Source organism: Myotis brandtii, unplaced genomic scaffold, assembly GCF_000412655.1.
Source record: "Myotis brandtii unplaced genomic scaffold, ASM41265v1 scaffold668, whole genome shotgun sequence".
Lineage (NCBI taxonomy): Eukaryota > Metazoa > Chordata > Mammalia > Chiroptera > Vespertilionidae > Myotis > Myotis brandtii.
Genome location: NW_005370597.1, coordinates 3,226,157 through 3,242,523, shown reverse-complemented (window position 1 = coordinate 3,242,523; position 16,367 = coordinate 3,226,157). Strand labels below are relative to the sequence as shown.

Genomic DNA, 16,367 nt, shown 5'->3' with positions numbered 1-16,367 from the left:
GCCGCCATCTTGGCTGGCAGTTAATTTGCATATCTTGCTGATTAGCCAATGGGAAGGGTAGCGAAGTTACGGTTAATTACCATGTTTCTCTATTATTAGATAGGACTAGTGGCCCAGTGCACAAAATTCATGCAGGGGGGGGGTGTCCCTCAGCCCGGCCTGCACCCTCTCCAATCTGGGACCCCTTGGGGGATTTCTGACTTCCAGCAGTCAGACATCCCTCTCACAATCTGGGACCGCTGGCTCCTAACCACTCACCTGCCTGCCTGCCTGATCACCCCTAACCACTCTGCCTGCCAGCCTGATCAACCCCAACTGCCCTCCCTTCTGGGACATCCCTCTCACAATCCAGGACTGCTGGCTCCTAACTGCTCACCTGCCTGCCTGCCTGATCACCCCCAACTGCCCCCCACCACCAACCTGATCACCCCCAACTGGCCCTCCTGTTGCCTGGTCACCCCTAATTGCCCCCACACCAGCATGGTCACCCCTTACTGGCCCCCCTGCTGGCCTGGTTGCCTCCACAACCCCCATCTGCCAGCCTGGTTGCCCCTAACTTCCCCCTCTGCTGGCCTGGTCACCCCTAGCTGCCCCCCTCCCCCGCCAGCCTGCTTGCCCCCACCTGCCCCTCCTGCCAGCCTGATTCCTCCCAACTGCCGCCCCCCACCACCCTGATCACCCCTAACTGCCTCTGCCTCAGCCCCGCCACCATGGCTTTGTCTGGAAGGATGTCTGGAAGATCTCCTGGTCTAATTAGCATATTACTCTTTTATTAGTATAGAAAATAAAGAGCTAATATGCAAATGGTTGTCATGCCCACATGCCCTCATGCCCTCATGCTGGAAATGCTCAGACACTCAACACTGGGGAGAGAGGAATGGGGACCAGCCAGGCACAAATGAGCTCACAAGAGAGGAATGGGGACCAGCCAAGCTGCAGCCCAGAGAGGGACAAGCCACCCACCTAACAGTCCTGAGCACCTGCAGCTGCGGCCCGGGCAAAGCCGCCTGCTCACAGTCCCCTGCAGCTGCGGCTAGCTAGAGGGAAGGAAGCCTGCAGGCACCCAGGGAGTGGGCCAAGACAGAAGCAGTTAGGGGCAATCAGGTCAGTAAAGGAGCAGTTAGGGGCGATCAGGCAAGCAGGAAGAGGTGGTTAGGGGCGATCACGTAGGCCGGCAAAGGGGTTAGGGGTGATCAGGCAGGCAGGCAGGTGAGCGGTTAGGAGCCAGTGATCCTGGATTGTGAGAGGGTACCGGCAGTTGGACATCTCCCGAGGGGTCCCAGATTGGAGAGGGTGCAGACCAGACTGAGGAATTCCACCCCCCCCCCATGCTCAAATTTTGTACACCAGGCCTCTAGTATAGAGATAATATGCTCATATCATTTTCATCTTTAGCTATTTGTTGAAACTTTTTTATAGAGAATATGGTCAATTTTTATAAATTATGACAAAAATAATATTTGTTCTATACTTGCTGAGTTTGATGTCCTACATATGTTTATTAAGTCAGTTTTTTGTCTCTAATGTAATTGTGTTCCTTCCAGGTGCTAAACCAACCAGCCAATTCATTTGTCACTGTTTATCTATCTGTATATATTCAGGCCACTTCTCTTTCCATAAGAAATGGATGACAAGTGTGCTACTTACAGCCCTGCTTACTTAAAAGATTTCCCTGCACCACTGTCTTTTTTAAAATATATTTTTATTGATTTCACAGAGGAAGGGAGAAAGGGAGAGAGATAGAAACATCAATGATGAGAGAGAATCATTGATCAGCTGCCTCCTGCAGGCCCCCTAGTGGGGACCGAGCCTGCAACTCAGGCATGTGCCTTTGACCGGAATCAAACCTGGGACCCTTCAGTCTGCAGGCTGATGCTCTGTCCACTGAGCCAAATTGGCTAGGGCTGTACCACTGTCTTTTAGGACCACCCTTGAGTAGGCCTGCAATTCAGCAGTTAAACATTGTTGGCTTGCACCAACCATCGGTGAATTTAGGTCAAATCTTTTCTCCTCTGCAATTGGTCATAGAGAATCTTCCTGTGAAGTGGTAGGTGTGAATTGGGAGAGACTTTGGTGCAATAGAAGTAGGTGAAATGAGAGTTCAGATCACTTGTTCATTAAGTTCCTTCTGAACCTGCTTGGAGACAATTCTGAATTCATTATATCTGTTACATAAGAATTTCTCCAACCTTACATAACAGAAATTATAATGGCATGATAATTTGGTGTCCCATAGTAGGCCACTCAGTCTCTACTAGGGCTCAGGAGCATGATAGGATCTGTTCATAAACACAGAGAAGTTATCTGTTTTGGAAGGCGTGGGTCTGCACTGCAAGATTTGCACTGTAATTCTCCTATTGTGGCTTGCCAGAAACTCCATACAGCATCCTTATCCGCTATGGGCATTGCAGGCAACATCAGATTGGCTGGATCATGTCAGATTGGCTAGTTTTGAAGCCTGAACCTTCTGCCTATCTTACTCTTACTCCAGGCCCTGCTCAAACCTGGCAGCATTTTGTATTCCAAATATGGTACATGCTGCTTTTAAAATCCAAAGAGGTCCCTAAAGACAGTGCCTCTTTCTTAGTGGCAAGAAATGCAAAAGATAATTTGTATTTAACCTCAGACCCCTAGAATCATCACTGATGTGGCAGACCCATGAACCTTCTTAGGTCTAATCTCTTACACTTTGACATGCATGTAGGCCATCCAAGGTCCTAGTCATATACTGTTCACTAGGTCCAATTTTCAGGATGTTACCAATATTGTGGTCTAGCATTATGTTCTGCAGAATGTTCAGTGTTAAGGTCTTTATAGAATATGTTACAAAAGAAAGCCAAAATGTAACATAGCTCTGGAGCAAGATAGTGAATGTGTTGTTGCCTTGTTATGAGAAGATAAGCTTAAAACCTAAAATACCCATAATGTCTAGGGTGATGTTGGAGAAATGCTCTAATGGGGATGTCAGTGCCCAGAAGAGTGCCATAATAAAATGGAAGTGGTTTATACAGGGTCATGCTGCCTGGGGAGGTCTTTTTCCCCCTAAGACTTACTTTGGTACTGCATGGGGAGTTTCTGGCATCTATTGTCACATTGGCAGTGCCCTGTATAGAGCCCCCACTGACTGACAAAAAGCTACTTGGTTTGTGGGTGATAGTTCCAAGGATCCTGTTTGAAAGGCTGCCATTCAGATGGAAGGAGATAAAAACAAATCAGCTTGGTGGGTTGGATTGCATGCTGTTTTCCTAGCAGTTTTGGAATAATTCAACAGTGGTAAGAAGCCTTTATGTTTGGCTTTTTGTTGGCCATATGATCATACTGGAGGGCAATGGAAATCTGGCCTATTAGAGGCATGTCCAAATGTGGCACAGCCCTATGGAAATTTAAGTGTGCATTAAAGTAGGACATGTCAGTGCCCATTAGAATAACTCCCTTGCAGGTTTGGAAGGTAATTGGAGTCAACAAGCAGATGTATTTCCATGTGCTCACTTGAGGTGGCCACTGGGCCCATGAAATAAGTGGACAATGGGGGTCTGCATCAATGCAGAGATGGGCTGGATCTAGACATATTCCTTGTGCACCCTCTGAGGCACAAAATGCCAGTGAGAACTGTTCTGTCTGCCAACAAAAGAGACAGAGACTGCAGATGACTATTTGGAATATTTCCTGGTGTGAAGGCCCTGAACACAGCTGGCAAGTCAGGCTGATGTTGGTATACCTGAAGGACTACAAATGGGTTCCAACAGAATAGACACTAATTCTGGACTGGCCTTAGGTTACCTGGTGGTAGATGCAGATGCTCACAGTATAAGGAAAACCAGAACAGACGATAAAGCATTGGTTTGGATGGCTGACTGACAATCCTAGAAACTTACTTTATGGCCCTCACATAATGTCCATAATGGGCAGACAGATATCCTCCTCAGCTAATGGTTTGATAGATAATTGGACTGGGCAATTAAAACATTGGTTGTCAAAAACAGTAGAAAATAAAAACACAAAGGGTTGGCTTACATACCTTCAAGAGTGTGTGTGCACATTCAACACGAACATGAGTGGGGCTAAAAGAGTTTTCCCACTGGATAGATTTGTCTGTGTTTCTGGTGGATTGGGGGAAGGGGGTTGGTAAAGGTGCTAGTGTACTTTTTATCCACTGCCCCTCAACTTTTTATCTCCCTCTGATTCAGTGGACATAGGACGAGGGCTGCAACTATAAGGGCTGAAAGCATGGATGATTCCTAAGCAGAAACTGTACTGATGTTTTTAACTTTTTTGTTAGAATTCTTAAGGGCCTTACTGGGTAGGATGTGCCTTCATCCCATCTGACAAAATTGGGATTAAAAATACAGCATATTGCATGGTGTTAAAAGTAGTCCATTAGATCTGTACTTGTGTAACAGGAGTGGACTGGGAGGCAGGCACTTGCTAGACTCGTATTGCTGCCTTCAGTCTAGACCAGCATAGGGTTGAACCTAATGTCCTTTCCAAAGTTGGAAACGTTTGGGATTAAATGGAGAGAATCAAAAATAATAGCTATGGGTAAAGGAATGAATGGGCTATGTAATAAGGGAAATCCAATATTATATTAACATCTCGAAAGAGGCTCAGACCAAGAGATGATACTCAAACTTTCTTGTTATCAACCCTCCAATCTTATTATTTTTTTTATTCCATGACATACGGGCCAAACCATTAGCTACTGCTCATGAATAAATGTTGTTATAGGATGAATTGTGTCCTCCCTGAAAAAGCTACATTGGCATCCTAACCCCAGTTCCTCAGAATGTAACCTTATTTGAAGAGAGGGTCTTACCAGAGGTAACAAAGTTAAGATGAGATCATTTGGATGGACCCTAATCCAATGTGGCTTATATCCTTATGGAAAAGGGAAATTTAGACACAGAGACAGACACACATAAGGGAAGACTATGTGAAGAGACACAGGGAGAACATAGCCACCTACAAGCCAAGGAAAGAGGCCTGGAACAGATTCTCCCAATCTTCACCAGGAACCAACCCTGTTAGCACCTTGATATCAGATGTCTATCCTTCAGAACTGTGACAAGATAAGTTTCTATTATTTGAGCCACCCAGTTATGGTACTTTGTCATGGCATCCCTATAAAATGAATACAAATGCAAATCCATACCTTTGGCCATTTTTCTTTCCAGGAAAAGTGAACAGTCAGATGTACCACTTGAAGTTCTTTCTTATCGGGAAGAGTTCCCCTCCAAGTCAGTCCTGTAGGATGTGATATTCTAGCAGTCTCCTTATGGCTTGTGCAAGACTTCTGTGTGGAAATATTTCTAAATTAGGCCCAAATTTTCCCTCTTTATCAGAACCACACGTTATCAGTAATCTAATGACAGGAACTCCCAACGAGACCACAGATTGAAAGAGAGGAGGTAATTTAGGAGCAGTGAGTACATTGTCAGTGCAAACCATCTACTCAGGAAATATACTTATGCTCTTCAGACTTGCACATGTATGATCATATATTACTACTTCTACTTGAAGATGGAGTGTTGCTATTCATTAAACCTGTTTTAGGGTTTGATGGGTTAGGTAACATCTAGTAAATTAAAGGCATCTCATATCACATGTTTGTTTAGTGTCCCACAATCAGGGGTTCAGTCTCTACCATAGTCCAATGGCAAACGAGAAGCTACGTTACCAAGTTGGGATCTCTAGGAAGCAGACTCTGAGATAGAGTGTAAGGTGTTTGCTAGTGAGTTCTTTGGGATTAGTACCTATGAAATGGAGCCAATGTAGGAAGGATTCAGCAGTAGCACTCAACAATGCAATGGGCACAAAGTTTCTCATTTGTTAAGTTGTTTAGGATATAACATTATATAATTTAGAAAAACAGTTGCTAGAAGTATTATTGGAACTGTGTGTTCACTATAGAAATTAGACCTTTCACATATGTGGGGGAGAGGGCATCAGAGGATTGGAGAAAGTCTCTAGTCATTTTATCCTAAAACAGCAGTATGAATGGGCAGGTTTGAGTTTGAAATTCAAACAGCTATGCATGTCTAGCCACCAAGGTGGGACCATGAAGAGTGAGCTCATGAAGATGTTTGTGGAAGCTGCCATTTCTGAGGGGAAGTGAAATGCTTGGTGATTGTCTCAGGGCTAATGTTTGGAATTTATAAACAGCTCTGGATCTTTTTGTTAATCTGCTACCTCCATATATTTTGAGAGTACGGATTCTTAATTTCTGCATTCCAAATCTCATGCAGGTTCTTCTTTTGTCCAATTCTATTTTATAACCTTAAAGTAAAGATAATTCTGGAAAATGTAGGTCTAAGCTTCATGTAACACAGTGCAACACATTCATCAGTATCTTTAGCTTTCATCCTCATGGCTGCAAGATCTCTTTTTTCAGCTTGCAGTATTGTGTTCAAATTGAAGAAGGAGCAAAGTACAAAAGGATACATTACCTTCTGATGAAAACATTCTTTTTTGATAACTTTGCACATTTTTATTTATGTCAATTTCTTTTTTAAAATACATTTGTTATTGATTTTAGATTTTAGAGAGAGAGGAAGTGAGAGGGAGAGATAGAAACATCAATGAGAGAAACATCAACATCAATTGGCTGCCTCCAGCATGCCCCCCACTGGGGATTGAGCCCACAACCTGGGCATGTGCCTTGACCAGGAATCAAACAGCAAACTCTTGGTGCATGTGTCAACACTCAACCACTGAGCCACACTGGCTGGGCATATATAAACTTCTTATTCACCAAGACAATTAGTTGTAGACTATACTAGCTACAAAAATACAGAAGATACATCTCCCAACAGTAAAGATCAATAACCTGAAATTTTCTAAGCTCTTTTTAGTAAGGAAAAAAGGCAGAATAGCTATCAAGTAGGCAAATCCCAGGTTCTGCCACAGCATGCCAGAAAGAAAATTCCAACAAGTACCAAAGTCAATGACTACACACATTGTATGTACTGGAAATTAATTAGAAACAATAACAAAACTAAGTTAAATACACTTACTTGCATATTAAAAATACACTTTCCTTCAGTCCAAGGAAACTTCACAAAGGAAATGAGACAATATATATAAGTGAACCACAATGAAAATATCACATATCAAAAATTGTGTGCTGCACTAATCGGTTTGGCTCAGTGGATAGAGCGTCGGCCTGCGGACTCAAGGGTCCCAGGTTCGATTCCAGCCAAGGGCATGTACCTTGGTTGCTGGCATCTCCCCAGTAGGGGGTGTGCAGGAGGCAGCTGATCGATGTTTCTCTCTCATCGATGTTTCTAACTCTCTATCCCTCTTCCTTCCTCTCTGTAAAAAAATCAATAAAATATATATTTAAAAAAATTGTGTGCTATAGGTGAAAGGGTACTAGGAGCAATAGTTATCACTGCAGAGGTTTATATTAGAAAATGGAAATTATAAATTATGAACTAGGGATCACTTCAAAGGTGAGACACTGATAAAGCAATTCCATATTTATAGCATTTTAAAGATTTCTCCTCCAGCATAAATTTCTTCATGTATGATAAAGGAAGAGATGCACCTGAAGGCATCCCCACGTTGATTACATTCATTAAGTTTCTCTCCAATATGAGTTTTCACATTTCTTTGAAGTATAAGAAGAAAACAAAAAAAATTTCCACATTTTTTACATTTCTGTCTCTCAGTATGAGTTCTCATTTTCTGACTAAGGTTTTCCCACATTCTTGAGATTTATGTGGTTTCTTTTCAGTATGTGTTCTCACATGTGCACTCAAGTGTTAGGAATTATACTTTCATTTTTCTTTTTTTAATACTCTGGAGTATATTTTTATTGATTTCAGAGAGGAAAGGAGAGGAAGTGAGAGAGAAACATCAATGATGAGAGTGAATCATTAATCGGCTGCCTCCTGCATGTCCCCTAATGGGGATCGAGCCCACAACACGGGCATGTGCCTTTTATCAGAATTGAACCTGGAGCCCTTTAGTCTGCAGACCGACACTCTATCCGCTGAGCCAAACCGGCCAGGGCTTTCCCACATTTCTTACACTTACATGGTTTCTCTCCAATGTGAATTTTCACATGGCTTTGAAAAAAAACTAAATATAAGTTAAGATTTTCCTACACTCCAAATATTAATGAAATTTCTTTCTAGTGTGAGTTATCATATGTTTCCTAAGGGATGGTGAATAACTGAAGACATTTCATATATTCACAGTGTTTCTCTCCAATGTGCATTATCACATATACAGTGAAACCTGAAAAATAAAAGAAATATTTGTCACATTGTTTTACAATTATAGAACCTCTCTCAAGTGTTTGTACACATGTGGTTATTAAAGAAGAAGGAGAAATGTAGACTTTCCCATACTCCTTACATGCATAGAGCTCCTTTCTGGTATGTTTTTTCACTTGTAGAGTAAGCTTTGAGAAATAAATGAAGGTTTTCCCACATTCCTTCTATAAGGCTGCTCTTCTATGTGAGTTCTTAGATGTACAATAAGAGATGTAAAAGAAATAAAGGCTTTCTCACATTATTTTACATCTGTGGGGTATGTTTTCAACATTAGTTCTCACATGTGCCCTAAATAATGAGGGCCAATTGATTCTCATACACTTTTTTTATGCATAGAATTTCCCTCCAGTGAGAATTTTTGCATTTTCTGAGGGATGAAAGCAAATGGAAGGCTTCTGCATATTTTTCACATTATATTAATATAAGTATTCTCTCTCCCATGAGTTCTTACGTGTAAAGCAATAGATGAAGAATGCATAAAGAATGAACATACTACATTTTATATATCCATAATATTTTTCTCCAAAGTGAATTATTACATGAGTCCTAAGATACAAAGAACAGCTGAAGGGTTCTCTACATTCCTTACATTGATATGGTTTGTGTCCATTGTCTTGTCCCATATGTGTCTTAATAAATTAATAATTAATGAAGGCTTTCTTGCATCCAATGAATTTATAGATGTTCTCTTCAGTATGAGTTCTCTAGTGCACAATTAAATTTGGAATCTGGCTGAAGGCTTTTCCATACTGGTTACCCTCATTATCTCTCTCTCATATGGAATATCTTATAGACAGTAGATATTAAAGTCTTTCTGAAATATATTCCAATTTGATTATAGTCACCACCATATGACTTCTCCACCATGTGATTTCTTAAATTTCTCCTGTGTCTTACACTAATTTTTTGTACCATGGCAAAAAGGATGAGGTTTACATAATAGGTAATTGTTGTGTGGGGTTTTTTTACATTGCAGGTGAAGTAGCATAATACTAATTTAAGGTATATTGTGATAAGTAAAGGCTATATATTCTTATCCTTAGAGGGAATACCCCCCAAAATGTTATAAGTAAAAGTCCCTTTAGGAAATAAAATGAAATACCAAAAAATACACAAATAAGTCAAAAGAAAAAAGAAAATGTGAAACAAAGGAATGAATAAAAATGCAATAGACACAATTATATAATTATATTAAATATACATGAATTCTCCAATTAAAAGGCAGAAATTATAAGGCTGGATTTTAAAAAAATCAACATTCAACTCTATATAGCTTACAAAAGATGCACTTAAAATATAAAGAGAAGATGAAAAAATGATATGTCATAAACTCTAAGTGTAAGAAATATGGGCTGAATATTAATATCAGTTTGAAAGAATTATTAGAGACCAAAGGGGTGTTTCATAATGATTAGTGTCAATTCATCAAGAAGATAAACTAATCCTATCTATGTGCATGTCAAATAACAGAACTTCAAAATACATGAGGTTTTTAAAAATGCTAGAAATAAAAGAAGTACAGAAAATCACAATCAAAGTTGAAGAATTTAACATTTTTCTTTTAGTAGTTGATAAAACATGTAGGAAAATGTCAAGCATAAAAAAGATTTAAACAACATTATCAAGCAACTCACTTTGAAATGTATAGGATACTACACACATTTATTTCAATTACACAAGGAAACTCACCAAGGTAACCCATATGTTAGATAACAACAACACATCAGAACTCAATTAATTGTGCACTAGAGAACTCATAATTTCAAAGGACTTAAATCATATGGACTATGTTCTCAGGCCAAAACAATTATTTTATATGTTAAAAATGATATCCCTGGATATTTGGAAGTTAAATAACATACTTCTAGTTAACCAATGGGTTAAAGAAGAAGTCAACAGGAAAATTACAGATAAACTCAAACTGAATGGTAATAAAACCACAATACCAAAATTCATGAAATGCAGCTTAAGTAATCGATAGGGGGAAAAGTGTATAGCTTTAATTTATATTTCATATATTTAATCTATATTAGAAAAGAAAGGCCCAGAGTCAATGATCTAAACTTTCAAAGAAGCTGCAAAAAGAAGAGAAAACTAAAACCAAACTTGGTATAAGAAAAGAAATAAAAATATAAGAGTGGAAATCAAGGAAACAGAACAGAAGTCAATAGGAAAATAACAAAGACAAGGGTTGGTTTTTAAAAAAGATTAATAAGATTGATATACTCATGGCAATATTTGATAAAGACAAAAGGAGAGAACATATTTGACCAATATCTGGAATGAAAGAGGGACATAATATAAATATATAGAAAAGATGATAAAGGAATATTATCAATAACTTTAGGCCAATAACTTTAACACCATAGATAAAATGTGCAAATAACTTAAAAAACACAAGCCACCAACTACATAAGAGAAAATTGGAATTGTAGCATACCTTAGTCATTAAGTTTGCAATTCAAAATCTTCCTACAAAAAAGTGTTAGTCATAGATGGCTTCTGTGATAAATTCTATCATGTAGATAAAGAAGAAATAATATCTTATACAAACTCTTTCATCAAAGAGAAAAAGAAGGAAACAATTGCCAACTCATTTTATGAAACCTGTATAAACCTGAAACTAAAATCTGACAATGGCATAATATGAAAAATTATATATCACTCACAAACACACATGCAAAAATTCTTAACAATGTAGTAGCAAATCAAGTTTACCTAATATATAATATTTTTCACACTGATGCATGCCACCTGGAAGAAAAATACATAAACAATTTGCCTGGCCAATCACAATCATGCAGGTGCTCTTCCATTTCCAGTCTGCAGGACTCCCGTTCATCAGATCTGCTTGGATATCTTTGTATTCTTCCACTGTTGCTGCTGTTATCCCATATTCACAATGGAGAGGAACTTGATTCATATTTTACTCTCAGATTCCAGTTGTAACCACCATCACTAGTGCTGTGATGCTCATTTGAATTTGAAAGTTAGAAACAACCAACAGGACCAGGACTAGAGCAAGGCAAATGTCTCAGAAGAAAAATTAATGGGTCACTCAAAAACTTGGTAGTAAAGACAGACCCTAGCCTAAAAAATCAAACTTAATGAAAAAATCCATTATGAACAGAATTTCAATGTTTGATTAAAGACATGACCTGATCCTACACAACTTGTCCTCACCCTAATTCCTGCCATGTCACATCCTGATGTCAACTTTATTGTTTCCTGATCTCATTGGGAGATAAAAGGCCATATATGTTACACTTCTCTCTTCTGGGCTGCTCCTTCAAGGTCAAGAGGGCTCCCAAACTTCTAGATCAAATAATGCTGCATTGTTACATTTACAAGAAGAAAAATCCTGTAGTTTGCAAAAATGATCTCTTCTAGAATATGTTACTAATGCATATTTTATTACATACATTTATGCATTAAAGGGACATATGTTTACAATATGGAAAGAAATGGAAAAGTAATGTTACTCTATTATATATATCTGCAGATACAGTGCATCTCCACCATCTACTAAAGCTACTCCCCTAGACACACACATGCTCAAATGCACACATGTACACAAACACACACATAGACAAACACTCTGGGTGCAGCTGTGAAGTTCAAAAATTGTTTGAGGTATTACCATTCATGTGTAGTGATAGATTCCTATTGATGTTTCATGATTACGCTGATAAACTTCAAGTAATCTCTTTTCAAGGTATTCAGATCAATCCTTGAAGAACAAATATTAATCCTTCGGAGATATCTTTCATTCTACACTTTACCAATAAAGTATTTGTAAAGACAGGAAAGGAGTAGTGGATACTGACACATTGTGGTCTCTGGGCCTGTTTCAAAACATGCACCTCTTTATTATGAAAAGGCAGTTAGGAAATTCTGATCCTCCCACAAGGCATGTTCTACCAAAACACATAGATTGCTGATATGCATATGATGATTTTCAAGACTCATATTAGTCCATTTATTTTACTAAGTAAAAATGTTTTGGCCCTGCTATTTTCCTGTCTGAGAAAGAAACCATTGTTCTGGATTGCTGTATAAACATTGTAGTCATGTTGTAAGGATACCACTAATTCAGGTTTAAGCACATAATTGGCATTTATCAGCTTGCCTTCTTGTTCTATTCTCCCTAAAACTCAATGGTTTGGGTTGCTACCATCCAGGAATATTTCTTTGAAAGTTCAATTATCTGTGTATGTTTGTATTAGCCAAACTGCATGAAGATATGAACTCAGCCACAGTAGCTCAGAGTACTGTCCTTGGATAACACTTAGAGGAAAACAAAACTGCTTTTCTGACAAGCATCTCAAACATCTTAAATAGACAACCTGAGACATAGTCAGAAAACTGTGTAAATCAACCTGACTCATGGGGAAGAGAGATGTGCCAATTTGGAATGCATCTCTCTGTATTCAACAGAAATCCCAATTACAGTTGCTTAATCACATAGGGTTTTATTCATATGCAGGCTGTGAGAAGGTAGTGCAGAGTTGTTGCAGCAGTTTAACAATACTATGAAAATTCGGGGGCTTTCTATCTTATCATACTTATATGCTAAAGGTTTAGTATATAAACCTTTGTTTATGGCACTTATCTTATGGTTGCAAGTTGATTGCTTCAACTCAAGGCTTCCTCCTCAATACCCATGCTGGTTAAGAAAAAAGAAAATGAGCCCTAGCCGGTTTGGCTCAGTGGATAAAGCGTTGGCCTGCAGACTAAAGGGACCCAGGTTCGATTCTGGTCAAGGGCATGTACCTTAGTTGGTACCTTGGTTGCAGGCTCCTCCCCGGCCTGGGCCCTGGTCAGGGCTCATGCAGGAGGCAACCAATCTGTTTTTCTCACATCGATGTTTCTCTCTGTCTTTCCCTCTCTCTTCCACTCTCCCTAAAAAAGTCAATGGAAAAATATCCTCAGGTGAGGATTAATAAAAAAAAAGAAAGAAGAAAGAAAGAAAGAAAAGAAAATGGGTAAAGATTTAAGGAACATTCCCCCAAGACTAGCCTTTTCAAAAATATTTCCTCCCTTAAGACCAATCCCTCAATGATACTTTTAAATTGTCAGCAATAACTGAGTTATATGATATACCTACCTGCAAGGGATTATGGGAACATGAATATTTTGACCCAGAAAGGAAAGAAAAAATGGTCTTGGAAATGGATTTTTTAGTAGACACATGTATTCATTTCCTATTGCTGCTGTAACAAATTACCACAAACTTAGTGCTTAAAAACATAAGTATATTATCTTACAGTTCTAGAGCTCAACAGTTAAACTGGGCTAAAGTTAAGTTAGGGCTGCATTCCTTTCTGGAGGCTCTAAGTAAAAATACTTTCCTTACCTTTTCTAGCTTCTGCACTCTCCCACTTGTGGCTCCCTTCCATCTTCAAAGTCAGTAATGGCTGGTTCAGTCTTTTGCACATAACATCACTCTGATACCGACTCTCTTTCTGCTTCCTACTTCCATTTCTTATTAAGGGCTCTTGTGATTACACTGGAACCACCTGGATAATTTAGGACAATCTCCCAATTTAAAGGCCAGCTGATTATCACAACCTTAATCTCATTGGCAATTGATTTCCCCTTTGCCACACAGCCTCCTTGATTTTCTCTCCAGAACATGCTTTCCTGATAATGAATCTCCTAATTATAGCACTTTTTAACCATTTGAATAGGCTGCAAATCATTAAATTCTGGTTTCTTTTTGCTTAACAGTCCTTCCTTCAATCTATCTCATTCCTCTCACATTTTACTAAAAGCCGCAAGAAGAAAACAGGCTGTAGCTTCCACCCTAGCCTGGAAATCTTCTCAGCTAAATATCGTTAATTGTTTACCAGTCCTTCTCTCCACATTTCCACTGCAGGACACATGATCCAGCTAAGTTTTCTGCCAGTACATAACAAGGATTTCCTTCCCTCCAGTTTCCAATAACATTTTTCTCATTTCCTTTCCTCTGGTTTCCAATATCATTTTCCTAATCCATATTTCTACCAATAGTCTCTTTACCATGATTTAGGTATTCTGGAAGGAAATATATGTTTTCTCCACCATGCTCCTCACTTTCTTCTGTGTCTTTGCTATCAGAGTGATTATCCATGTTTCAACTAACACTCTGTCCAAAACAATCTAAGCTTTAAAAAATCATGCTCTTTAAAATTCTTCCAGCCTCAGCCCAATGCCCAATTCCAAAGCGACTTCTACATTATTAGTTATTTGTTACAGCAGCACTCCACTTCCAACTCTGTATCAGTCAGGGTTCAACCAGAAAAACAGAACCAGCAGGAGATATAAAGAGATTTATTGCAAGGAAGTGATTGATTCAATTGTGGGAGCTGGCTAGGTAAATCAAAAATCAGAGGGGCTGGCTAGGCAAGTCAAAAATCCAAAAGGGCAGGCTGCAACTCTGGACACCAGCAGAAGCTGCTGCCCACAGTCATAATTTCTTCTTCATCTCAGGGAACACTCAGCTCTGCTTGAAGGCCTTTCAGCTGATTGAGTCATGCCCACCCAGATCATTTAGGATATTCTCCCTATTACAAGGTTAGTTGATTAGCAACCTTAATTCCATCTGAACTGTAAGCCCCCTTTGCAATATAACATAACATAGTCACAGGTTCCAGGGAATAGGATGCAGATGTCTTAAGGAGGGCATTATTCTGCCTACCACACTGTCCCATAGTATCTGCAAAGTTAAGAGGCTCATGAAAACAGAACTGATTATTTCTTCAAACCATTCATCACCTTCATTAACATATCCTTTAAAAAGTTTTCTTTAATATTAATTCTACAATTTATTTTTCCAAATTCCTCTAGGCCCAGAATTTGGAGCTCACTTGAGAATTCCTTGCAATAGCAAGAGACAATTTCAAGCAATGTATTACTTGGTCCTAGCGTCTATTGATCTTCAGAGTTTATAGGAACAAGTTAAACACAGCCAATCTGGGTATCCAGTAAAACTGTGCAGGACTCTTATCAGGATCATAACTTCAGTTAAATATAAGAAAAAAACCCATGATTTTTCTCAACATTAGATGAGAAAGATATATTTTCATGAGGTAACATGTATTTTAGAAAGTCTAATAATTACAATTGTGATTTTGATATAAACAGCATGAAATTATACATGTTGCCTATTAATAAAAACAAAAAATACAGAGTTTGAAAGAAACTGGATATGGGTGAATACAAATTGATTCTACCCAAAATGGGTTATAAAAAAGTCATAGCTGTGTAAATAATAAAAACTAAATAAAACCTCTGACAATTTAAAAATGAAGTAGGTAGAAAGGAATCAAATTCTTATGTACTGTCATGAATACTTTTAAATTTAGAATTACATTTATTTCAAGAGGTTAACTTTCATATTAACCTTAAGAAATCAGTACTAAAATTTTTAGTCAGAAATATGAAATTTCCTGGTATTTTTTAACTAATAATATAGTAATTGAAAAAATAATTACAGGACAACAAAACAAAGAATAACTGCTAAGGAAAATAATACAGAAAAATAAAAACAAGTAGAACTACAGGCTATTACTGCATTAAAAAAATGAAGGAAAGATAAAGGAGACAACAAGCGGAAAGTTTCAGATACCTAAACTATCATGGAATGTTGGATTTCCCTCTGCCTTCCTCCCAATGTCCTGGCCTAGAATATTAGGGAAGACAGGCTTCAAGAATTTGAACTCATTACTCCCAGAGCCTCCCGTCAGGCACACCTCATACTGGTAGCTCTGGGACAGGGTCCCAGTACCGCTGACGTCCACCAGGTGGCCCGGAAAGTGACCCTCAGGCACCGAACAGCCACCCACCCAGGCGGCCCTGCTCCGCCTGCACAGCCGCACCGCGATGAACGCCAGCACCGAGAACAGGAACAGCGACGACACCGACGCCAACGCGATGACCAGGTACACGGTCAGCGGGTCGGCCTGCGCCTGGTCGGCCGCCACTTCCGGCAGCGGCAGGTAGGGCTGCGAGAAGCCATCCACCAGCAGCACGTGCAGCGTGACGCTGGCAGACAGCGCGGGCTCGCCATTGTCCTTGACCAGCACCAGCAGCCTGTGCTTGGCCGCGTCG

At 39.3% G+C, this 16,367-nt stretch overlaps 1 protein-coding gene across 1 annotated transcript in view; it reads right to left on the bottom strand.

The window, feature by feature from the left end:
* Positions 1-15,840: 15,840 nt before the first annotated feature.
* The window catches only part of LOC102246290 (protocadherin beta-15), a 3,955-nt gene continuing 3,428 nt past the window's right edge, over positions 15,841-16,367 (bottom strand). Inside the window, exon 2 of the mRNA XM_005881141.2 lies at positions 15,841-16,366. Within this exon, the coding sequence (XP_005881203.1) occupies positions 15,878-16,366 (489 nt within the window). The 3' untranslated portion in view covers positions 15,841-15,877. The remainder of the gene's footprint in view (position 16,367) is intronic.